This window comes from Platalea leucorodia (assembly GCF_965183815.1).
Source record: "Platalea leucorodia genome assembly, chromosome: 1".
NCBI classification, from domain to species: Eukaryota; Metazoa; Chordata; class Aves; order Pelecaniformes; family Threskiornithidae; genus Platalea; species Platalea leucorodia.
In genome coordinates, this window is record NC_138823.1 from 140,567,316 (window position 1) to 140,593,595 (window position 26,280).

General features: G+C 42.5%; 1 protein-coding gene across 1 annotated transcript; it reads left to right on the forward strand.

Moving 5' to 3' along the window:
• Nucleotides 1-3,517: 3,517 nt before the first annotated feature.
• ASNS (asparagine synthetase (glutamine-hydrolyzing)) lies at nt 3,518-22,826 on the forward strand. The gene is made up of 12 exons (XM_082330301.1): nt 3,518-3,554; nt 4,939-5,221; nt 8,045-8,282; nt 9,786-9,971; nt 10,280-10,381; nt 13,096-13,223; nt 14,001-14,127; nt 15,504-15,610; nt 15,960-16,060; nt 20,170-20,251; nt 20,517-20,672; nt 22,056-22,826. The coding sequence occupies exons 2-12, from the start codon at nt 4,973-4,975 to the stop codon at nt 22,263-22,265; spliced, it is 1,686 nt and encodes a 561-aa protein (XP_082186427.1). The 5' UTR covers nt 3,518-3,554; nt 4,939-4,972; the 3' UTR covers nt 22,266-22,826.
• Nucleotides 22,827-26,280: the final 3,454 nt, after the last annotated feature.

A 26,280-nucleotide genomic window follows, 5' to 3' on the forward strand; every position in this document is an offset into this window, starting at 1 on the left:
AAAATTCAAGCTGGAAAATACAGGATTCTTGGTGATCTATGCCCAGCTTACATCATGAACATTCAGTCACTGGGGGTCAAGAAAAGGATAGTTTGAGGCATCTGGAAACTTGAAGCCGCCTATTCCCATGACTCCATTACTACACAAGTTAGGACTGGAGAAGGAAAAAAAAAAAAAAAAAAAGTATTGCTATTGCAATTCAGGATGTGTTCAAGGCCGGATGGAAAGTAGTTCGCCCAAGCTAAAAGTGGATACTGGATGCAAAGAGATACAACCATCTCCTTCCCACAGCCAAAATCTCCCATTTTTCAAAACCAGAAAGTGTTTCAGCATTATCCTTATTATCCCTCAAATTGTTGGTGATGAAGCATCTTTAGTGGTCCATGACTATGTAGCTGGTCTGGAGGGGTGCAGAATGCCTGTGTTCCGCTGCTACTCACTAGCAACTGCCGTGCAAAAGGCTGATGCAAGGCTGAGCTGAGGCACGTCAATAGAATTTCTCATGTTTTACTGTCCTGCCCGTCGTAACGACCTGGCCCATGAATTCACTCATGGCAACATTCACTACCAACAAAGGGTGTTCAATTCCTGTCTGAGAAACTGCAGAGTACGTGCGTTTGATGCTGACAGAAAAAGGGAAGTCTTTATCTAATATTTGAATCTGGCCACTGTTTTCTACTTCGGATCTTGTTTTCTTGCACAGCACCGGTGAGAGCAAAGGATGGGAACAGAGAGCTGGGAGAGCCATCATCACAAAACCAGCTGAAACGTGTTCTCTCATGCAAAAAGCCAGAAATCATGAGGGATACCTTCAGGAGGCTACTCCCTGGAAAAGCCCCAGGTACTATAGGTTGTTAACTTGTTAGTCATTGCTGTGAAAGCAAAAGACCTTCATTGTGTGTCTCTCTTCATCACAGCCTCTGGCTTCTCCACTTCCCCCTCAGTTCTAGGTCCTCTCCAAATAGATTTCATGGATCTCACAGAACACACACACTTCCAGTCTTCCAGGCATGCTGGTGGCACTGCATTTGATGGATGCAGCAAAGGTATTCGTCTTTAGTGGGAAAAAATGAGGAGCACAGACTTCAGTTACGAGCAATGCTCAACTGAGTGTTGAGCTGACAGTGGCCACCTCAGTGTAACAGTCATGCAGCTGCAACAAGCAGTTAATTCTACATTGTAGTCATTTACCTGTTCACTTTGACCTTTCATTTACTCATTTACCTGTTTAATCCACATACTTCTTAATTAATTAATCAGGAACTTTCTTACAGTGTTTTTCAGCCATTCTTAAATGGTTTTAGCCTGTGGCCAGATGGTTACTCTCAGGTACTAAACAGATGATACAAGAAGGTAGAAAGTCTCTTAGCTACTCATGGCACCCGATATTTATGTTCAAACCTGTTCTCTCCACCCAGCTAGCATCAACTTAAATTCCTCTCAACAAAAATGGAGGGGAAAATCAGCTTTAAAGGAGTATAGTGGAGAAGAAAATGCTTTGGAGAAACTACTACACATGGTAATGTCTGCAGGAAGGAGAAACCCGAGAGGGAAGATGTGACTGAGAACAGAGCTGTGAGACTGGGGTGTAATTACATCGAGTGCTGTCTGCAGATAGGCTGAAAGAAAAGACTGGATACTGAAGAATGACACTTAATGTAAAGGGACTGCAACGGGCTACTTGGCAATAGTAGAGAAAAGGCTAGAAAAGGACAGGGACATATCAGTTACCTGTGCTATTGTAACTACCACAGAGTAACATTGCCAATGTTTAAAAACAGATTGTGTGTAGTATTTCTGCCATTAGTCCCATGTGTAACACCATCAACCCCATTAAAATAGGGGATTAAACATGCAAGACATAGTAAAATGCAGCAGTTATCCCCAGTTTTTAAAAGTGGTAGTAAAGGGGAGGAGAAATAGGTGGCTGTTACCCGGCGTGCCCTAAGGATGCAGACATTAGTGAGGACTTAGGAGGTTTCGCTCTTCCCTGGCTGTGCTTGCCTAGCCTTACTGGGCCGCTTTTCTGCAAGTTGCTTCTCACCCTCCCTGCTTCAGTTTCTCCATGAAAAGATACTTATTTTACCAAATGGTTTGTGACTTACTATCGTAAAGCACGGTATGAGATCTGGTTATGAACCAGGAATTGCTCATAAAATGAAAATGTCCAGATAACAATGTAAGCCCACGCAGACTCATCCAAAAATCTTTTCTCTGTGCAGAGAAAAGAAGTAAAGATGTAAAGAAAAGCTGTTTACAAGTGTCTCTGACAAAAACAAACAAAAAAACCAAACCAAAACCAAAACAACCTAGGTTAATACATTTGTCTTATGTCTTGTAGTTTTTCCAAATGCGGAGTTTGTGACATTCAGATCGCTGGAAAAAACCCCGAGCTGTAAGGTGTTCCCCAGCAGAACCACTACTCCTGTGAGCGGTGAGTCAGCGCGCCGTTGCACGCACTCTCGCTCTGCTCTTGCAGGCAGCGCACAGCTCTGGGCGGTACGCGCGGCATCTGCCAAGGCCAGGCCTGCGTTCAGGTGAAGCTGTGCTGAACAGAAACCTCCTACATCTATTCCTGATCAAGGCTGGAGCCTACTTCTCATGCATGGGACGCTTCAAGACATTTTTCTTTCTAAAGCCTAAAAATACCTTTTTAACAGCTTCCTAAAGGTCCTTTTAAAATTCTACACACAGACCGCGCATATTGCTGATGGTCTGCATAACCTGAAGAACTGTATGCACAGCACTGCAGTTTTACACTAAGTCCACTAAAGCTAGCTATGAAAGTGCACTGCATGCAAATGACTACTAACGCTCTCTGGAAGTATGTGTGGAGAATTAAGGTTTATATTTAGCACCTCACATCCCAGTCTTCAGAGTTGAATTTCATTTACTTTCGCATTTACTCAAAGGCAAAAAGGCAAAACTGTCCAATAATGAAGTTCAGGTAGGCATCAAAATCCCTTTTTACCCATCGCACCTTTTATTCAAAACCGAGTTTTGCACAGCAAAATCCTAAGTCCTCAGTAAATGCTTCCAAAGGCGTAAGCTTTGCAAGCTCGCTCTCTCCCAAAGCAAATAAAGCAGCTTTAAGGCAAGCACATGCAGATGTCTGAGCTCTTTTCACTGTACACGATGCAAGGTACAACACAGGGCAGATTTGCAGGGACAGGACTAATGATGGCTGCGAGCTGCCCTCACAAGCCTAGTGAGCCAGCAGTGCCCAGCGGCGCGTCCTTGTCTTCGCAGCGCTCCGGGGGAGGCGGCAGAGCCGCGTTTCTTGGCCTGCGAGCTGGCCCTTGCCCTGCCGCGGGGCTCCCCGAGCCGGGGCCGCAGAGGAAGGCGGCGGAGCGGGCCCGGCCTGGCCTCGCCGGCCCGCGGCCCGACCCCCGCGGGCCCTGCCCGCACCGGGCGGGCGGTGCATGATGAAACTTCGCGGCGCGTTTCAACAGCAGCAGGCGGCGGGGGAGGAGCCGGCACCGGCGGGGGCCGCCTTCTTCATCACCCGCCGCGGCGAGGACGGCGGCTCTCCCCACGCCGGCGGCCAGGACCGGGTAAGGGACCCGGCCGGGCGGCGGCTCCGGGGCTGCGCCGGGCAGGGCCGGCCGGGGGGCGCCGCCGGGATCGCGGGCCGAGCGCGGCCGTGCCGGGCGGCCTCCAGGGCGAGCCCGCCGCAGGACCCGGCCTTCCGCCGCTCCTCCCGGCGCCGTGCGGCCCCTCCGCGCCTTGCCCGGGCTTGTGAGCGAGGGGGCGGCGGGCCCGGCGTGCGCTGCAGCCGCCGGAGGAAGGGCGGCCGTGTGGAGGGGGGCCGGGGGGTAGCGGGCGTGTGCGGAAGGAGCCTGCCCCGGCTGCCTGCGGTCTCCTGCTAGAAGAGCCCCGGAGACCGTGGGGCACACGGAAGGCGCCCCAGCTGGAGGGAAAGCCCGGCTCCATGTGCTGGGGCTGCGCTCCCCAGCGCCATCCCTTGTCCGGATGAGAAAGGTGTGGAGGGAGCACTGTTGGTGCAGTGCCGTGCTCCCCTTGGCGTGCCTTTGGCAGCGCCAGTGTCCCTGGAGCTGTAGGCTTTGTGGCTCTCTGGACCCTAACCCTAACCCTAATTGTAATGGGGGCTTGGATTTTGGGCTGAGGTCCGCAGGTGCATGGGTGGTTGGGATGAGACAGGTGTGGAGGGAGCACTGTTGGTGCAGTGCCGTGCTCCCCTTGGCGTGCCTTTGGCAGCGCCAGTGTCCCTGGAGCTGTAGGCTTTGTGGCTCTCTGAACCCTAACTAATGGTAGAGGTGGGCTGAGACTGGGGACCTACAGGTCAAGTGATGGTGCTGGGGACCTCAGCCTCAGCCCCAAGCTCCCACTAGGGTTAGGGTTCAGAGAGCCACAAAACCTACAGCTCCAGGGACACTGGCGCTGCCAAAGGCACGCCAAGGGGAGCACGGCACTGCACCAACAGTGCTCCCTCCACACTCTTCTCATCCCAACCACCCATGCACCTGGGGAAGTCCCGTGTAAACCTACCCTCTTTCAGTTTAAAACCGTTGCCCCTTGTCCTGTCACTACAGGCCTTGGTAAAAGCCTCTGTCTTTCTTATAAGCCCCCTTTTTATACCGAAAGGCTGCAAACTGAAAGGACTGTTAACATTTCTGCTGAGATGATGTTACTTCAACACATTATATCCGATGCCTAGTAACGATTTGTTCTATTTGTGCTCTATAAAAAAAAATCAGACAACCTTGGTGCACCTAAAGGTAAACTTAAGCCTAATTTCTTGCTGGCCAATGGTTGCTTATCATATTCTGGGCAAACCGGGTTTTACCTTGTGTTAGTAAAGTCTGCTGTTCTCTTGATCAGTCCTCTTGACGGTTAAGCGATTAATAGTCTACATTTGTTATCTGTGTTTTCTAGGTGTCAGCTCTTGCTTATAATGTTCATGTCTTTATTGAACAGGTTCTCCACTTTCAGGTAGATCAACAGCCTCACCATGTGCGGTATCTGGGCCCTGTTTGGGAGTGATGAATGCCTTTCTGTCCAGTGTCTAAGTGCCATGAAGATAGCACACAGAGGTCCTGATGCATTTCGTTTTGAGAACGTCAATGGATTCACCAACTGTTGTTTTGGTTTCCACCGCCTTGCGGTTGTTGATCAGTTATATGGCATGCAGCCTATCCGGGTGAAGAAATTCCCGTATCTGTGGCTGTGTTACAATGGAGAAATCTACAATTTCAAACAGGTAAGTGTTGTATGGATCATACGGCATATTCTTTTTTTTTTGTAATTTCAAAACTGGTGGATATTTGGAAAGTGTTTAAAACATGGTGGACTAGAATATCAGGAAAATTTTATAAAGTTATCAAATGACTAGTATTTAAAAGGAAGTAAATTATCTTGATGAGCAGTGAATCTGTGGTGGCTTAGATAGTAACATACTTAGTCTTTAATACTGAAAAATCACTTTATAATTGACAAGAAAAGCAATAGGTATTTGTATCTTCAGGTTTGATCAGTTTAAAATAAAGATGCATTCTCTGTTATCTCTTGGGGAGGGGAATTCCAAGCCCCTTTCTCTTCAGTTATTTTGGGTCCTTCTCCAAGCTGTCGGGTTTTGCGTTTTTATTTCTGCATATTAATCTAGATGGGATATGTCACTTACAATATATTAATATACAGCATGCACGCTTGTGTAGTTCTGTAAAAGTAACAAGCACTAGGGATATGTTTTCAGTATGCCACCAAAGTCCTTAGGTGTCTGCAGCTTAAGGCAGATGCTTTGTGGGGTTTTTGAGAGCCACCTAAGCAAGTCTCGTGGGCACAAAACAAGCAGCAACTCTGTACTTACTTCCTAAAGTGTCTGAATGTCCCTGATGGGTGCGATACTGCTGCTGCACATTGTCTATGTGCCTCAGTCCCTGTGCTGAGATGTCCATGCTGCTTGTGTTACTTGTAAAGGGAAGTGATTCAGTGTAGTGGTTTAACCCCAGCTGGCAACGAAGCCCCACCCAGCCGCTCGCTCACTCCCCACCCCCGGTGGGACGGGGGAGAGAATCGGAAGAGTAAAAGTGAGAAAACTCATGGGTTGAGATAAAGACAATTTAATAGGTAAAGCAAAAGCCGCGCACACAGGCAAAGCAAAGCAAGGAATTCATTCCCTACTTCCCATCGGCAGGCAGGTGTTCAGCCATCCCCAGGAAAGCAGAGCTCCATCACAGGTAATGGTTACTTGGGAAGATGAACGCCATCACTCTGAACGTCCCCCCCTTCCTTCTTCCCCCAGCTTTATATGCTGAGCATGACATCATATGGTATGGGATATCCCTTTGGTCAGTCGGGGTCAGCTGTCCCAGCTGTGTTCCCTCCCAGCTTCTTGTGCACCCCCAGCCTCCTCGCTGGTGGGGTGGGGTGAGAAGCAGAAAAGGCCTCGACTCTGTGTAAGCACTGCTCAGCAATAATGAAGACATCTCCGTGTTATCAACACTGTTTCCAGCACAAATCCAAAACATAGCCCCATACTAACTACTATGAAGAAAATTCCCGGCCAAAACCAGCACATTCAGATCATCCAAATTTGGCATATAAAGCAGCTTACAATTGTGACCTTTTCTGAATCATGCTGAAACTGAATGCCTAAATGAATCATAAACTGAGCGTGGTGGTATCAGAAACGTATGAATAATCTGAGATGTCTTAGTACTTCTAACATCACATTTTTGAATTCAGAGTCTGGCTGCTGTCAGTGATGTCCGTGACATCAGTTATGGCATTGGGAATTTGAATAGGCAGGAGGGTTTTTTTTTTCCCAATCTTTTAAGTATCTGGCTGTTTGGAACATGAGATACACTTTGCCCTGCAGTTCATGTGAAATGTATTGTACTAACAGTCTGTAATACTTGCTGTGTTTTGCATTGTGGTTTTTCTACTGTTGAAAGCAGTAAGAATTAGTCTCAATTGTGCTCACATGCAATCCTAAGGGGAATTTAATTATGCAAAGCTTGCATTGCCATCAGCAGGAATTTGTTCGGTTGTTCTCTCTACTTTATGTACTCTCTTTCTTTATGAAGAGATTTTTCTTTCGGGCATGTGACTGAAACCTACCTGGGAAAAGGTCATTAGTGAAACAGGCATTTTGTTTAGGACAATGACTTAGTTATTTTAATATTGACTCAGTTTGGTCCAAGACTTTGCCCCTTAAATAACAATTAAAACCAAAGAATTTAAGTTAAAATGCTAAAGCATTGGTTTTGTGGGGTTTCTTGGCTTTTCAGTGTTTTACTGAAACCCTCTCTTTCCCCCTGCCTGGTAGATATTGAAAGGACTTTAAGTGTAGCACCACAAGAACATGAAGAATATTTGGTCTGACTTAACTCTGACAGCTAATTTCTTCCTCCCCCACTCCATCTGCACAGGCAGAGTGAAGAGGTTAGTTGAAGGAATGGAGTAAGACTAGGCAGAAGGAAATGCTCTGCATAAAAAAAAACGACTGAGGAATTGCAGTGACTGTACAAGTAAACCAAAGTTTATTTCTGAAGTACTTTACTTTGCAGAGAAGTTACCAGTGTCTGTGTGTTTTGGGGAGAGGGGGACTTGCATAAATGTCATTATTATCTGATAAGAAAGTAGCACCGAGTGATTTGAGACTACAAAAAATGATGTCTTTGTTTCTGGTCCTGTTTTGAGTTGTTTTTCTTGGAAGCAGTGGCTGCCTGCTTCTGCCATTTGTCTGTGGGAGATGGGGAGGCTTCTGAAGACCAGGGTCGTGGGCTTGCAGTTTGACATCCTCAAATAGAAATGTGTCCTTGAAAACTTGCCATAATGTGAACTGCTTAAGACTGCACAGTCAATCTACATTGTCTGAGAGATGATCCTGGATAATATTTTGAACACAAAAGTATAATTTCCTTCTCTGGCAGAAATGTTTCTGTAACTTTTGAACTGTGATTTTACAAAAAAAGCTTAGTTTTCTTATTAAACAATTACATGAATGTTGTTGTTTTTTCAATTAATAAGCAGTCAATGTTTGCAAATGCTTATTTGTGCTTTTCTTCATATTTTTTCTTAGTTGCAGAAGCAGTTTGGATTTGAATATCAGACGTTAGTGGATGGTGAGGTTATCCTTCATCTTTACAACAGAGGAGGAATAGAACAAACGGCATCCATGCTAGATGGTGTGTTTGCTTTCATCCTTCTGGACACTGCAAACAGAAAAGTGTTTCTGGCGAGAGATACCTATGGAGTCAGACCACTGTTTAAGGTGCTGACTGATGATGGATTTTTGGGCGTCTGTTCTGAGGCAAAAGGTAAAACCAGTTGTCTTTAGTGCCTAAATAATCTTAGGTATTATTGTCGGCGACAAACTTCTTTGTCAGGCTTTTCTTCTAAGTGTGAAGAGAAAGTCAACTGTAAGTTCAGTAATAAATGAACTATATTTAGTAGTATAAGAACTACACATCATTAAAACAAAAACCACAGCAGTAAACCTCTAAGATGTTTAATTGTCCTTAATGTCTCTTGTTTATTTAAAATAACTTGCTTATTTAATTTTGTAATTCCTTGTGTTCTGGAATCATAGCAGTATTGAGCCCAAAATGTTTTATGTTACCCCAACGTTAAATGTAGTCTATAGAGTTAGGCTAGATTTATGCTACAATAAATTACATTAGAATTTGTTCCTGCTGTTCTATGGTGAACTGGGAAATAATGCCACAAGAACTGCTAATCTGTAAAAACCAAGAGTTTTAAAACCCTACTGAAATTTCCTGCAGCATTGGGTAATTTTCTAGTGACACTTATTTAATGATGGGTTTTTTTCCTTTGAGATGACACATCCACTACGCTTTTTTTTTTTTTTTTTTTTTAAGTAATTATCTCTAGTCTTGACACTTGCATAAACAAATCCAAACAGTGCCAAAAGGGAGTTGATTGCCTAAAATGCACTTTGGCTAAAATTAACTTTCACGAGTACTTGTGTCTCTCCCATGTACTGTATATCAATTTTATTATCGGACTCCAATGTAGATTGACTCCTCTAATAGTAGTACTAAGTATTAGTACTAAGAGCTGTACCATCTCTGCTTCTTGGGAAGGAAGAAGAGAAGTGAATATTTTAGGTACTGTGTCCTATAACCGTCACAGTGAATTACCGGTCCCTCTCTAACAGCAATTCCGTATCTCTTTTGTGGAGTTCCTCAAGGGCCATCCAGGTGACCGGCAGGTGCAAAACATCCTCTTTCACAAGAGGAATGGAAATGAGGTTTGTCTACAAGTCTGATTCTTGGCGTTCATTAGCAGTGGTGTAGATCAGTCTGGAACTGATGAGTTATGAAATTACTAAATCGATGTCAACTAAGCAATCAATCACTTCAGTGATGTAGTTCTATTACAAACCCCTTGTTAGCTTGACTACACTTAATTTTAAACACAAAATCAGTTATTAACTGTCATTTGAATTCTCGTAGGCATATTACACCTTGACCTGGACATCATGTAGTCAGTCAGAAAAGTGCTTTTCTTAATGCTCGCAGGAATAAATTGCTACTTATCAATTAGTAAAACTTGCTGGCTTCCTTTCTCTGCTCTCTGCCTCAGCTTGAGATGGTTCAGATCTATGTGTGTAGCCTACCAGAAGCAGAATCATGCTCCAGCCAGGGCAGACTCAGACTTAAAATTATATTTTTAATACCAAGTTTAGGATCTGGAGAAAATATTTGTCTATAGTTTTAGTACAGAGGCTGTTGAGTGAGAGATAACTTAACCATCCTAAGTTAAAAACTCTGACTTTTTTTTTCTCATTTTATCTGTAGGACTTATCAACTTAAAGCATTCAACATCCTTATGTCCTAAAGTGGAACCATTTCTCCCGGGTCATTATGAAGTGTTGGATTTAAAGCCCTCTGGCAAGGTTGCATCAGTGGAATTGGTAAAATTTCATAGCTATAAGGATGAACCACTCCATGCTGCATGTGATACAGTGGAAAATTTGCCTTCAGGTAGTACAGCAAAGCATTTGCTACTTGGTCTGATTAAAAAGTGGAAAAAATTATAATCTTTGAATATAAAATTTGTATTGATTGGTTTAAAAAAGTGCCATTTAAAAGAAACCGGGAAGAACCTTTATAATGTAGGAACTTGAGAACTGTTTTTGTTGGCAGTCATGTACAAAGATATTTGAACTTGCATGCCCTCATTATCAAAGGAAATTCAGACAAATATCTTTGTTTTTCTGATCACATAATCCAGCAAAGTCTAAGTAACACTTCTTGGTTTTTTTTTTTCCCCCCTCTTCTTTTCTGGACAGGCTTTGATCTCGAAAGAGTGAAAAGCAACATCCGTATTCTGTTTGAAAATGCTGTTAGAAAACGTTTGATGGCTCACAGAAGGATTGGTTGTCTTTTGTCAGGTAAGTAGCAAGAATCACAATTCTTGTGGCTTCTCTCTCTTTGCCCATAATCTACCAGTTAGAGGAAAGTATGCTGGCTGTTCTGCTGTGATGTATCTGAAGTGATCTGAATCTTCATTTGCTTTTTAGTTACAGAGAACTTGTCAGTTTGTGATAAAAGTTTTCCAGTTTACAAGTATCTTGGAAGTCTTACAGTTTTGAAGTTTACGCTGGGATGTTGGCTTGTTGAGACACTGGCCATTTTTGACTAAGGAAGAAGTACAATACTCGTACTGAAAAATCACCCAATATATTCTTAAGCATGTAAGATGTATGCTTAGGTTGCTGTCTAAAAAGAAAATTTAATTATTGCATTCACTGTGCACTGAGTGAACATAGAAGAAGGCCTCAGCTAGCAGGAGGAACTGAAGTTCTTACTTATCACCTTCTTTGCTTTAGCCTCCATTGTAGACTGCTCTTGATTCACTAAATTACAGGAGAGCATCTGGATCAAAATTATTTACTGCACTTCTTTTTCAGGTGAAGTAATAGCTTGTGGTACAGGAAGTTGTTCACTGAATTTGCTGTTACCAGATTAGCATTACAGAGGTGCTTTACAGAAGTAAGGGTTTGTAGCCATGGGCCTGACATCTTATTTACTCTGTTTTTGTAGCACTTTGTAGTTGTGGTTAGAGTTCTGATATCATAGAATCATAGAATAGTTTGGATTGGAAGGGACCTTTAAAGGTCATCTAGTCCAACTCCCCTGCAATGAGCAGGACATCTTCAACTCGATCAGGTTGCTCAGAGCCCCATCCAGCCTGGCCTTGAATGTTTTCAGGGATAGGGCACCTACCACCTCTCTGGGCAACCTGTGCCAGTGTTTCACCACTCTCATCGTAAAAAATTTCTGCTTTATATCTAGCCTGAATATACGCTCTTTTATTTTAAAACCGTTACCCTTTGTCCTATCACAACAGGCCTTGCTAAAAAGACTATCCCCACCTTTCTTGTAGGCCCCCTTTAAGTACTGGAAGGCTGCAATAAGGTCTCCCCGCAACCTTCTCTTCTCCAGGCTGAACAACTCCAGCTCTTTCAGCCTTTCCTCATAGGAGAGGTGCTCCAGCCCTCTGATCATTTTTGTGGCCCTCCTCTGGGCCCGCTCCAACAGGTCCATGTCCTTCCTGTGCTGAGGGCTTTGGAGCTGGAGGCAGTGCTGCAGGTGGGGTCTCACCAGAGCAGAGTAGAGGGGCAGAATCACCTCCCTCGACCTGCTGGCCATGCTGCTTTTGATGCAGCCCACAATACGGTTGGCTTTGAACATCAGTAATATACTCATTTATCATGAACGCTATTAAATATGCATTTGAATGAGAGAGAACTGACTAGGAGATACTGTTGGACTGTTTTCTTACTGCGGCATCATAAAAAGAAGGAGGGAGGTAAATGAAACGGGGAGATATGCAGAGCTGGAAGATCCTAGTCTCAGTAAAAAGCCTGTTCAAAACCCAAATTTCACATATCGAATTAGAAGGCAGTCAGCAGCTCCTCGGATGCACATGCAGAATGTATTAGTAGCAAAACTAAGTGCCTGTGCTGCTATAATACCAGAGTATCTCAGTGCTTCAGAATTTTGAGTATGCTTGGAGCATCACAGTTGGAGAAGTACCTTGGTTTCCAGTCACGGAGGGAGTTCTGCAACTTCACAGTGGAAACTCAGGTTTTTATTTCCCTGATTCCCACATCCCAAGCACTCAGTTTGATTTCTGTGCTCTCCTTTTCTCAGACAGGCGTGTCATTTCTACAGAAGGGGATTTTTTTTACAAGGTAGCATGCCCACAAAGGGGATCAGGGTGGGAATGGATGCTAATGCACTCAGCTGAAAAACTATGTGCAGACTGTAGGAAACAAAGAGAAGAGAGGTTTGCTTCATGCTTTTCAGAACTGCAGGCAGGTGTGGGAGAACAGGTACTGTGTTTTGCTCAGTGCTTCAAAGGGGAGCAGCAAGTAGAACTAGTCAAGGATTAGCAGAACTAGCTCATGAGAATAAGAAAGTGGAGCCTTAGAGTACATCTGGGCACTTTGTGCATCTCTTGGTTTTATTTTTTGTTTGTTTTCCAAACTGTTCAAATCCTTCCACTGTCCTCCTCTGAGAAAGAGGAGGGAAAAAAAAATAATGTCACTAATGAACCTTTTCACTTTAAAGTGATGTTTAAAAAATTAATTCCGCTCAAAATGTGTGAAACACACTTTTCAAAAATGATTGGGGAAGAGTGGAATCCTTACACTAAATATTCTGTTCTTTTATTCAAACAACCACCCCCCCCAAAAAAAACCTTACATAGTTCTGTCAGTAGAGTATCAAATGTGTAAGTAAGAAGAGGATAGAGAGCAGTTTTGAAATGGAGAATAAATCCCATTATAGCAGTTTGGAAGGGGCATGTTCTGTAGTGGTACAGTGTTTTCAGAACACTTTCTGTGTATCTTAAAGAAGGATTTCCACTGATGTTTCTGACACCGAAAGTACTAACAACTGTTACTGAAGGTGTTCCACTGAAGTTGCCTGATTCTCTTGTTAAGCCGAGGTAAATGTGCACTTGTACAAGAAGTGTCTTGGATTCACACAGCTTAAAAATGAAGCCCGCTCATGCGATTCCACTATCTAGATTCAGTGTCCTTAAGGGGAAACAAAAAACCGGTCAAACACCTAACCATATAATTTCTTTTGTTGGCAGGGGGCTTAGATTCCAGCTTGGTTGCAGCTGTTCTTCTGAAACTGATGAAAGAAATCAACATCAATTATCCATTACAAACCTTTGCAATTGGAATGGAAAACAGTCCTGACTTACTGGCTGCCAGAAAGGTATAGTAAGCGTTGCTTTCAGTTTGTTCTGAGCTGCTGAATGCTAAACAGTGTATATTAATGGTGCTAACTTCATGGTATGGTATTAATAGTAATACTGAATATTCATCTATTGCTATGATGTAAATCAGTTTGCAATAGATCATTTAGTACAACATTTGCTGCTTAGTTAAATCTTATGAAAGAGATAATTGAGCCTTACCTGTTTTCTCTTGCATTTGGAAGACTTTCATGACAGACTCCCATTGCATTGTTACCAAAAGGACTATACTTTGGAGTTGTCTGAATTCTGCCTCTGGGTTTTAGGGTAAATCTCCATGCTATGGTTCGTATGCTATGGCATTTGTATATATGTTAAATATCGTAAGTTAATAGTTTACTGAATTAAGAGCCTTGTACAAACTGTTTGGCATCTGGGGTACCCTTTAGGTATCTAGGCTGTTATGGCTTTTGAGCTGCTTTTTCTCTTCAGGGCAAATATCCGGAGTATTTCGAACCTCTACAGATTCTGTTATGCTTTGGGCGAGCAGCTAGATGGTCTGTTGTAGTCATGTTTGAACACTGTAATTAAGGAGACTGTTCCCTCTGGTGAATGTACCATTGCAAGTCAGAAGGGCTGCTTACAGTATCGTCTTCTCTTGGCCTAATGTCATATAATTCTCACTGTGGCAGAAGGGAGATGGTGTTTTCACTTGGTGTGTGTGTTTTAAACACATTGTATGTTTAGAAAATGTTTTAATTGAAAAGCAATACATTATTGTGACCTTTTACAAACAGGTGGCAGCACATATAGGCAGTGAACATCATGAAGTAATATTTAATTCTGAAGAGGGAATTCAGGCAATAGAGGAGGTTATCTTCTCCTTGGAAACCTATGATATAACAACAGTAAGAGCTTCAATTGGTAAGATATTTTTAATACCAATCTTTGCTTTATATCACCCGAATAAAATTTTATGCAAAGTCACGTAGTCATCTACTAGATCCTGTCACAGGACCTGGGAACTGGGAATCCCAACTTCTGCTCCCTGGTCTTGTCTGTGATACCACACTGACACAAAAACAGTTACTAGTTTCAAAGTCACTGACTGTACAAACAATTGTCAAGAGCTGTTACTGAAGCTTTGGGATGAAAAACAAAAGTTATATGAAGAAGAAATGTTAGATCTACAGGTCTAGGTTTTCTGCTCTGACAAGCATGAACCTTGGAGGAAGGGGGAAAATTTACAGGTTATCTGAGGTACTGAATGTTATGATAGCAAAACAATTATGATTACCCTATCCCTTGCATAATTTTAATACTAAAGTGAAGTGTTTCTTGTCACCCTCTAGTAACACACGTGCACTCAAGCCAGGTAGACTTATAGTGTATGTTTGATTGTGAGAAATGAAGGAAGTCACCAGCAGCTTCTTACAAAGGGTTGCCAACCTGATAAGAATGAAAAACCCTAATCCAATGTGACCTTCTGTGTAATGCCAGCTATGACATTTTACCCAGTTAATCTTGTGTCAGCCTAAAACACTGTAAAAAGGTTACCAAGCCAACTGGGCAACACGGTTTTGAAAACCCAGGTCCCTGAGAGGAATGTAGTACATGAAGACAGGACTTTGCAATGTGGACTATTGAAAGTGTTTCTTTAAAAAATAAAGCCAACTTTTCATCTGTCATCTTTCTTTGTGATTGCGGCTTAGTATGAGAAATAATGAACTAGATCCTTTTCATTAGATCTCTAATAATTTTGCTCTGAAAGCATATTGTTTGGAAAGACATAATGAGGGGAAGGCATAATTCTGATTAATAAATATTTCTTTAAAAAAAAAAAAATTGAAAAAAGGGCTTCATCCAGTTCAACCCACAGTGGCAGAGAGTTAAGCAGCAACTTTTGCTGGTAGTTTTGTTCTCCAAAGCTAGAAGGTTTGTTCAGGACTGTGCTGGAATTAATCATGTGCTTAATTTCAAACTGAATCAGAGCAACTCCTAGATGTGTTCCCATGGGAATCCTCCAGCATTCCTAGGATCACAATCACACACAACTTTCTGATATTTTGAGGGCTAAGTATAAGTACACATCTTATGTGTATTTGCAGCACTTAGTTTGTGTGATTGTTGATGGCTTTGAATAACAATGAGATGTTATTTGAGTGTATTGCAGTTGTTTGCTACAGAAGTAGTGTAGGAGAGAAACTTCTATAATGCTAAATTTAAAACTGTACTAGCTGCATATAGCATCATACATTTAGCTGTATTTTAATAACTTTATGCTTTTTTTTTTTTTTGAGGTATGTATCTGGTCTCCAAATATATACGGAAGAAAACAGACAGTGTGGTCATTTTTTCAGGAGAAGGATCAGATGAGCTGACACAAGGATATATATATTTCCATAAGGTAAATATATTCATTATACAGAAAGCCCGTGAGCTGCTTGTTATCCCAGTCAACAGAAAATCTTCACTGAGATTTCAAGGTGTGAAGTTTGGGAGTTGTCACAGCTCTGTATTTGCTGAGAATTTCTCCTGAAGTGGCATAAAATCCAACGGATTCAGTTTAATCCCTTGAAAAATAACTTTTTTTTAAACTTCAAAATTCCCGAGACTGTTATTTCTTGTATGAGGTCTTTGCTAGTTCTGAGATCACTCAGTGATCATTACAACTCAAATACCAGACAGCAAGTAATGGTTCCCTCAGTGCAGCTGTATTATGTCTGTGTGCTACATGCATGTACGTCTGGTTACAGGCGCCATCTGCCGAAGAAGCTGCAGAAGAGAGCGAGAGGCTTCTGAAGGAGCTCTACCTGTTCGATGTACTTCGTGCAGACAGAACTACTGCGGCACACGGGTAAAACATAGTCTCTTGGATGCTGACGACTTGTGTGATTTAAAAGATGTTTAAGTGGTGTTCCCCAGGGCTCAGTATTGGGGCCAGTTCTATTTAATATCTTTATCAATGATCTGGATGAGGGGATTGAGTGCATCCTCAGTAAGTTCGCAGATGACACCAAGTTGGGTGGAAGTGTTGATCTGCTGGAGGGCAGGAAGGCCCTACAGAGGGACCTGGACAGGCTGGATCGATGGGCCAAGGCCAACTGTATGAGGTTCAACATGGCTGAGTGCCAGGTCCTGCACTTGGGTCACAACCACCCCATGCAATGCTACAGGCTTGGGGAAGAGTGGCTGGAGAGCTGCCCGTTGGAAAAGGACCTGGGGGTGTTGGTCGACAGCTGGCTGAATGTGAGCCAGCAGTGTGCTCAGGAGGCCAAGAAGGCCAATAGCATCCTGGCTTGTATCAGACTAGACTAGGATATACTGGATTATTTCAGTTGGAAGGGACCTGCAATGATCATCTAGTCCAACTGCCTGAGTAATTCAGGGCTGACCAAGTTAAAGCATGTTATTAAGGGCACTGTCCAAATGCCTCTTAAACACTTGACAGGCTTGGGGCATCGGCCACCTCTCTAGGAAGCCTGTTCCAGTGTTTGACCACCCTCTCGGTAAAGAAATGCTTCCTAATGTCCAGTCTAAACCTCCCCTGGCGCAGCTTTGAGCCGTTCCCATGCATGCTATCGCTGGATCCCAGGGAGAAGAGGTCAGCACCTCCCTCTCTGCTTCCCCTCCTCAGGAAGCTGTAGGGAGCAATGAGGTTGCCCCTCAGGCTCCTTTTCTCCGAACTAGACAAGCCCAAAGTCCTTAGCCGCTCCTCATAGGACATTCCTTCCAGCCCTTTCACCAGCTTTGTTGCCTTCCTCTGGGCACATTCAAGGACCTGAACATCGCTCTTAAATTGTGGGGCCCAGAACTGCACACAGCACTCGAGGTGAGGCCGCACCAACGCTGAATACAGCGGAATAATCACCTCTTTTGACGGGCTGGTGATGCTGTGTTTAATGCATCCCAGGATGCAGTTTGCCCTCTTGGCTGCCAGGGCACACAGCTGACTCACATTGAGCCTGCTGTCATCCAGCACCCCCAGATCCCTTTCTGCAGGGCTGCTCTCCAGCCACTCCTCTCCCCATTTATATTTGTGCCTGGCATTACTCCATCCAAGGTGCAGGATCTGGCATTTCGACTTGTTAAATTTCATCCCAATCATCATTGCCCAATGCTTCAATCTATCTAGATCCCTCTGCAAGGCATCTTGTCCCTCAAGAGAGTCAACAGCACCTCCCAGTTTGGTATGATCAGCAAATTTGCTAATGGTGCATTCAACTCCTGCATCCAGATCGTTGATAAATATATTGAACAGAACTGGCCCTACACTTGAACCCTGAGGAACACCGCTGGTGACTAGTCGCCAGCCACATGTAGCCCCATTCACTAGAACCCTTTGAGCTCTGCCCTCAGCCAGTTCTTCACCCAGCACACCATGAACCCACTCAGTTGGACAACTTGTCCAGAAGGGTGTTGTGAGGGACAGTATCAAAAGCCTTACTAAAATCCAGAAAAACTACATCCACCGCCTTCCCTTCATCCACTAGGCGGGTGACCTTACCATTGAAGAATACCAAATTAGTTAAATAGGACCTTCCCTTTGTGAACCCGTGTTGACTGTGCCAGAAATAGTGTGGCCAGCAGGACTAGGGAAGTGATTGTCCCCCTGTACTCAGCATTGGTGAGGCCACACCTTGAATACTGTGTTCAGTTTTGGGGCCCTCACTACGAGAAGGACATTGAGGTGCTGGAGCGTGTCCAAAGAAGAGCCACGAAGCTGGTGAAGGGTATAGAGAACAAGTCCTATAAGGAGCAGCTGAGGGAGCTGGGGTTGTTTAGTGTGGAGAAAAGGAGGCTGAGGGGAGACCTTATTGCTCTCTACAGCTACCTGAAAGGAGGTTGTAGTTAGGTGGGGGTCGGTCTCTTCTCCCAGGTAACAAGTGATAGGACGAGAGGAAATGGCCTCAAGCTGCACCAGGGGAAGTTTAGGTTGGATATTAGGAAAAATTTCTTCACCAAAAGGGTAGTCAGGCACTGAAACAGGCTGCCCAGGGAAGTGGTTGAGTTCTCATCCCTGGAGGTATTTAAAAGACGAGTAGACATGGTGCTTGAGGACATGGTTTAGTGGTGGACTTGGCAGTGCTAGGTTAATGGTTGGACTTGATGATCTTAAGGGTCTTTTCCAACCTAAATGATTCTATGATTCTATGATTTTAAAATTGAAGTTGCAGCCTGAAGGAATTTGAGCAAACCACACTGCAAAATCTAATCCGGTCTCCTGTGATTGTAGAGCCCACTGTGTTGCCAACTGATGCAGGAAATATCTTTTGTCTGGGATTGTAATGGTCTTTATAGAAGCAGTGAATTAGAAATACAAATACGCAGAGTTAAGGAAGGAAGGCAAAGTTGTATTTGAGTTTGGGTTTTTGAGGTTTAGACAAAGAGGAATCTTGAATCTGATAATCAGCATGCATATGAAGAATTAAAAAACATACTGAAAGAGAAAAGTATGTGCATTGACTCAGGTGACTGACTGTAATAAAGAGATGTTAGGATACAGTCTGTGTGACTGATACTTTAAAGAATCACCAAATTGTACACTGCAGAAAATAGCATTATTTTGCTAAAGAAATACATGAATTAAAAGGAGAATATTGTTGGGAAGCTGGCTATAGATGAGAAAAAGATGGTACCTTTGGCAAAGCAAATAACTTACTGATCAAGAAACTTGCGTTGTATATTGATCCTGCCACAAAATGACTTGCCTAGGTTTTTATAACCTTCTTATGTTTCTCTTTCTTATATAAAAGATGGACGTGGTGCAGGAGACTTGCCATTTGCCTCATAATTTGGTTTGTGCTGAAAAGTTTGGCCGTATATTCAAGGCTGTTTAATATCACAGTCTGGCCACTCTTTGGAGAGTTGCCATTTCTTGAAGAGAAGCTGGGGTCAGTTTCACAGCACTGCTAGGAAGAAAGAACCCTTGTATTAATAAATTCAAACTGAATTTAAGGTTTTCAGACTTATGGAGAAAAGGGAGAGGAATTAAGCGTAGAGAGGAAATGATGGGAGAAAGGATGAAAGTACCTTTATCAGTTAGAAAAAAATAACTGTACGGAAAGACTTGCAATGGAAATCTTGTCAGTGTACATGGAAACTGAGCCTCAGTACTTGATTGCTGAATGATGATGCCTTTTTTTGGTAAGGTGGGTATTACCTGAAGTAGTTGAAGCTTTTTATCAGAAGAGAAGCTACAGAGACAATAAAATTACTAGAATGCAGTATAACATCTCCATTTGACTTTGAAGCTGGGCAGCATAATATCTCTTGAGAAAATATGCTGAGTGTTTCTTCCTACCGAAGACACAGTTCCTGTAATTTTATTTGTTGTCTTCAGTGTCCTTAGAAGCCATGGTATGCATAAGAGAATGTAAGCAGGAAGACTTTGTACATGTATATCTGCTGCTGGTGTAGGAGAGAACTTCTTGTGCAGATGCTGCAGGATTGGTAGTCAATAGCTTAATGGTGGCCATGCGGGCTCCTTTTTGTTGTTTCTTGAAAACACAAACAAATATGGATTTCAGAAATGACAGCAGAAATCCTTGCTCGGTTCTGTGGCATCTTCACAAACGCTGATGCAAATCCCAGTGAGCAACTTGGTAATTCTCTGGGGGCAACAGGATTTTTTTTTTCAATGGGTTTTTATTTCCATGGAACAAGTGTTGTTGCAAATCCTGCAGGACTGTAGTCTTTAAATTCATTGTACTAGAAGCTGTCCAGCAGATGGCATCATAAATCATCGAGATCTTTATTTAATCTGTGCAGACCATATCCTTAACTTTCCAAATTGATGAATTAAATGCACATAGTCATGAATATGCAAGTGAAATTTCTTTTAAGTAAACGCAGAAAACCTTGTGTTTATGTGAAAGACAGGGAAAGCGTAACTGTTACAGAATTCGTAAGTAGATGACTTGTTGGATTAATTCAGTATCCTTTCCATTTATTTCCCCTGCTTAGTCTTGAACTGAGAGTCCCATTTTTGGATCATCGGTTTACTTCTTATTATTTATCTCTACCAGCAGAACTGCGGATCCCAAAGGTATGTAAAACTAGGGCTGGACCCAAGTGTAAGCTTACAGATTCACTGGTATGTGTTCTAAGCATGACCAAATTGCTGAATTCAATGGTTAAGTCCTCTACCCAAAGTCAGGCATGCTCTTAAATATTTTGCTGGATTGTTGGACTACTGGGAACCCTTTTCTGACTAGACCTTCTGAAAGGAAACAGTTTCTTAAGTGTCAAAAGGCAGATCTTTGTACTGCAGTTCCTGAGACTGACAACATTATTTGTTATTCTGCAAACAGAATGGAATTGAAAAATACCTTTTAAGACAGTCCTTTGAAGATTCCAACTTGCTTCCCAAAGAAATACTCTGGAGACCCAAAGAAGCTTTCAGTGATGGTATAGCATCAGTAAAGAAATCCTGGTTTTCTATTCTTCAGGACTATATCGATCAACAGGTACAATAGCACTTTTTCCCCCCCCCCCCCTTGTCTTTCACATTTAGGTGTATTAGATATGGCTGCCACAGAGAAGCAGCTCACATGCTTAGTTGGGAGAATAAATTTGGGTATGACAGTAACTGGAGCTTCATGGTGGAGGAGCAAGAAGAACTTTAATCAGCAGTCTTCTAGCTGTCTGAGTTGGTTAAAGGCATTTGAAATCCTAGATACAAGGAAATGCTAGAGCCTGACAGAAATGATTGTGTCAGGAAATGAACATCATTTAAGCATCTGGATTGCAAATTAGATTGTGTGTTGGCAAACACAATTTCAGGGTTACATGCAAAGCAGCTGTTTCAGCTGGAGGCACTTACATGAACTTACTCTGCAGCTGAGTAACAGCATAATGACTTTATAATGTCCTTTCTTGTTTATGTCATTTGTTTTTCCCAGCCATGCCTAGCTAAGCCCTTTTGGTTTTTAAAGCCTCTGCTGGCATTGCTAACCAATGAAGACTTACAGCATTTTGACTTTGGACAAAGGATGATCATCTCTGGTGTACAGAGGTAGTTTAATGATCAAGAGGAAGGAATAACACCCAATTTACACCAGAGCTCTGTTCTAATGAAATATGTGTATTCTGACCTGTGGACAGGTGCTTGTCTGTCCTACCACCAACTGCTTGTTTCCCATTTTCTTTCTCTATATCTACAGGCAAGAAAATAGTTAGGTCAGGCAACAGCGTTGTGCTGCCTGTACTGAGCCTGTATTGGTGTAGTAGGGGCAAATTTATTTCATGGCTGTGAGGAGTTAGATAGCATGCTGGCAGTGGAAGCTAGCTGCTTTAGAAATTGCCTCAACTGGTGCAACTATTCATCCTCCCTTTCTTAGTGAGCTTAGCAACTGCAGGAGTCTTTGCCTCTGCATCCCAGGTCTTGTTGCTAAGAGCTTGGTTATACAGGCAGAGTCAATAGGTCTCTGTGAGCTGAAAAAAAAAAAAAAAAAAAAAAAAAACCCAAAACCAAACAGGAAGCCCCTTACATGGCAAAAAGACTTCTTTAAGTTGTTCTGGTTGATTCACAGCAAAGAGAAGGATAGAAAAGAAGTTTTTGTGAGCTTACTAACACAGGTGATTGTAACCCAAAGAGAAATGGGCTTCGCATATAATGCAGAGGGAAATATTAACAGCACTGGAAATATACTTACGTATTCATAAAGATCAAGGGAGCCTATGACAAAAATTCACCTGTCAGAAACCTCTGCCTCTAGAATAGACTTTTTTTTTAAACCTATGGGCATTCAGTGGTTGGTGAATCCTTATATGTCTTCAACTTGCAGCAAATTGACTTGTAAAAATTAAATGTATTTGCAGCTTCACTTGCGTTTTGCTTATGTCTGTAGGTTGATGACCTTCTGCTGGAAAAGGCAGCGGAGAAATATCCTTTCAATCCTCCTAAAACAAAAGAAAGTTATTACTACCGCCAGATCTTTGAAAAGCACTACCCAGGGCAAAGCAACTGGCTGCCTCACTACTGGATGCCAAGATGGGTTAAAGCTACTGATCCTTCTGCTCGCACATTGAAACATTACAAGTCGGCTACGCAAGAATAGGCTGTTGAAATAATCCCCCCAAATAGAAGTGCTGCAAGCAATTTGCATGCACTCTGCTTTAAAAAAACCAAACAAATTATGCAAACCTAAAGCTTAAATGGTCTTTAAAAGATGCATTTTGACAATGCTTTTGGAAATAAGAGCTTTTTGTGGTTAGTGTACTATTAAAAATTCACCCTGCTGTACCAAAACTTTGTAATTCATGGGAAAATACTTCATGGACAAGGAACTACCTTATTTGGCAGCTCTGTTCTTTATGTGACCTCGATTGTATTAATTTGCCTTGCAGCCATTTAATATATTTTAATGTTAGCTCTGTTTTGAGGACTTGAATAAGGCTAAGCGATGCAAACTTCTGCGGGCCCTCTGAGCAAAGGGGAGTTTGACCCTACCTATTTAGTGATTTGTGTTCCTGGCTGTGGGATTTGGATAGTCTGTCTATATTACTCTGTTCTGAATGTCTTTCTAAGCATTCCTGAGAACCTTGGTCTGGTTTTCAAAAGGTGTTTAGATATTCATAGCTATGCAGAGATGCTTACTAGAGTTTATAATAGTGATGGTGCTGGGTGTTACTTAATTAAATGAATGAGAATCTTATTCGTTAATGTAAAGCCACCAGTTGGCTGTTTTGAATCTTGTAAATATACCAGCGGTCTAAAGATATTGTGACTGTTATCAAAGAGCAGAACAGACATGAGAAGCTGAGTTAATGTCTTTGTTTCTAACTCAAGGGCTTCAATTTTTAAATGTATTTATTATTCCTGAAAATAGAGTGTTAACCAGGTGATTTGTATCAGTCTGATGGAAGTTGCATGACTAAGTATTTTAAGAAACTTTGCACTTATTGTGAGAGTTTTTCCACCTCTGTGATGAAAAGGTAGACCGTATTGCTGCTCAACTGCACGTGGCCAACTGTGTGGTCAACCAACCCTGTTAACTATAAAGCATCATTGAAGACAATGGGATCAGACGCTTTGCTTGGAAAAATTGAAAAAAAGCTTCTTCAGAAACCACAAGAACTTCTAATACCCTACTGAAAAACACATGACTTTTTACCCAGGACAACTTTTTAGGCATGGGGGCTGCTTTTTTAGAGGTAACTTAAACGTAAGGGTGGTCAAAAGATATACATGTGTGCTGCAGATTGACTTGGTTAGTCTCATGCTCTTTGTGAAGACAGAAGTCTAGTTTATTGTCCCTCTTGACTAGGAAACCAAAGCCAATTGTTATTTAAATGATAAAATATAAGCAATTCTGGTTTAAAATCTTCATAAAATGACTGATTGTCTATTTATTACTCCCCCCTAATCCTGCATTTGAAGCTTTATTCCAGAAACCTTACTGAACCTCGTGGTGTACCACAGAGCCCATGAACTGTCCAGCTATGGCCAGTAGTAGACACATTTTGACAAAAACTTGCACGTACTAGTCATTTATGAATATATGATGAGTAAGGTAATACGTTCCTGTAGCCTTCTTTACTTAAGGGCCATGTGCTTGTCTTTTTGGATTTCTTTGAAGCAGTAAAGTGTATTTGGACTTGGGAGAGGAGTAAAGAGTATGTTGATTAGGTACTGATGTATAAAGATAAGATTTACTACTCTCTGTAAGCTTCCCAAGGCTGAGATGATAAGAAAATTGCATTTGCCTGAAGTAAAAATAGGCTCAACACATTGGGGGCTGTTACCTGAATGCACTTTCTGCTGCAACGTTGTCAGGTATTCAAAGAATTCCACCTTAATTTTTTTAATTCCTAATACATTGGGCATTTACATAGTGAGTGCAAGATCCTAGACTAGTGATCCTAGTTATTTCAGCTTTTTACTGATGTCCAGAGGAAAAATAGCGTTTGCTGCCTTATTCTTGTTAAAGGTATAAATGCTAGGGGTCTCAGAAGTGAAAACTTGTTCATTCCTTCTCCATGTATAGACTCGAATTCTGTAGCCTTTTTGGCTTCTGTGACGCTCTGTACTTTCTCTTTTTTTTTTTCTTTTTTTAAGACAACAGCTACCCTGGATCATCTGCTAGCTGCAGACATGTTTGTAGTTTGTCACAGGAGGGAATGGGATGCAGGTCCAGAGTGTAGCACTGTCTTGTCCGGTTTTACTTTTTATCTTTCTTCCTGCTATGATTACCTCCTTTTCGCACTCCATTTTTTTGAGAGAAAATTAAGCTGGACTATTCTGACAGCTTGAGTAGGTTGGTTTCAGTAGTGTGTCAGAGGTGGGGATGGGGAATTAAAGTCAGTGGTCCACCTGGGAGGGAGAAGATGGATAACTCCATGGCTTGCAGGACTGCTAAGGCCTGGGGGAAAACCTGTAGGGTTCTTGCAAAGTGGATAAAATAGTGTGAGGGGTTTCTTTTTATTGATTTGATTTTTGCTTTGGATTGATTAAATTATTAAATTATGTTTTCACTGCAATCTCTCCCTCTTTTGAGGAAGAAGAAATAAACAGTGTATCTGCCAAAGAGAGCACTGCAGTATATGGGACCTACTAATTGCTTAAGGTTGCTCAGTGACACCTATGCCCTTCATCTTTTTAATAAAACTTAGCTGCTATTTTAACCTCCAGCTGACTGGCTCGTGTGGAGCTTCGATGGCTGTCTCCACATCCAAATGTCCATAACAGTGACTCTCCAGAGAAGCTCCCCAGTGCAGACCAACATGTAAGAGCCAGCAGACACTTGAGAGAACTTCGGGGACCTTTGGGCAGAGATTTCTATGTGGGATGGTTTGAAATCATATAAAATATTTGAAATTGTGTTTAAAATCACAGTAAAGTGTAAAGACAGCCTATTTTACCTAAGAGAATATGGAGAGTCTCTCTGTGGAGGACCTTTGGTGTGGGAAATGTCATTTGATGAACATCTACAAGGTGATGCATATTTAACTGTCTTCACCAAGAGTAAAAAAAAGGTTCTGGAAAAAACCCTAGGTTGTAGGAACCAGGTGGACTTAATCTTTTGTTCTGACACAGACCTAAGGTCTGATTTCCATTAGTAAATAAGAGAGAGAGGTTGTCGAAGGAGGATTTAATACTAGGTAAGCCTGTGTTTGAGCTCGCTGTCGAGCAATTGACCCAAAGGAGAGTGGGGCTGATGTGTGGGAGAGGCTGCTTATTTCTGTAGCGAGGTAAGCTGTGTGTTCCTCAGCAACTTTCCTAGGGATAGCCAAAACGCTGTGCTGGTTTTAGCTGGGATAGAGTTCGTTTTCTTCATAGTAGCTAGTATGGGGCTGTGTTTTGGATTTGTACTGAAAACAGTGTTGATAATACAGGGATATTTTAGTTACTGCTCAGCAGTGCTTACACAGAGCCAAGGCCTTTTCTGCTTCTCACCCCACCCCACCAGCGAGGAGGCTGGGGGTGCACAAGAAGCTGGGAGGGGACACAGCTGGGACAGCTGACCCCGACTGCCCAAAGGGATATCCCATACCATATGACGTCATGCTCAGCATATAAAGCTGGGGGAAGAGGGAAGGGGGGGACGTTCAGAGTGATGGCGTTCATCTTCCCAAGTAACCGTTACCCGTGATGGAGCCCTGCTTTCCTGGAGATGGCTGAACACCTGCCTGCCCATGGGAAGTAGGGAATGAATTCCTTGCTTTGCTTTGCTTGCATGCATGGCTTTTGCTTTACCTATTAAACTGTCTTTATCTCAACCCATGAGTTTTCTCACTTTTACTCTTCCAATTCTCTCCCCCATCCCACCGGGGGGGAGTGAGCGAGCGGCTGGGTGGGGCTTAGTTGCTGGCTGGGGTTGAACCATGACAAGCACATACATCGCCTGCACCATGCTTGTCATAGTTCCCCTCCCGTTTTTTTTTTGTAAATTTCAGTGCCTCTTTTTTTTTTAATTTTTATTTCCATATGAATTAATAAATTGTAGTTGACATAAAGGCCACGATTAGGAAAATCTTAAAAGGTTTCAAATGAATCTGTCTCTGGGTGAAGATAATGCAGAAAGTTTTTATTTAAATTTAGTATTTTTAATTTAGTTGAATTTATTTAAATTT

Coding starts and splice junctions, on each gene's coding strand:
- ASNS (XM_082330301.1), top strand. CDS start 4,973: ATGTGCGGTATCTGGGCCCTGTTTGGGAGTGATGAATGCCTTTCTGTC. Junction 10,382..13,095: donor GATTGGTTGTCTTTTGTCAG/GTAAGTAGCAAG, acceptor TTTTGTTGGCAG/GGGGCTTAGATTCCAGCTTG. Junction 13,224..14,000: donor ACTTACTGGCTGCCAGAAAG/GTATAGTAAGCG, acceptor TTTTACAAACAG/GTGGCAGCACATATAGGCAG.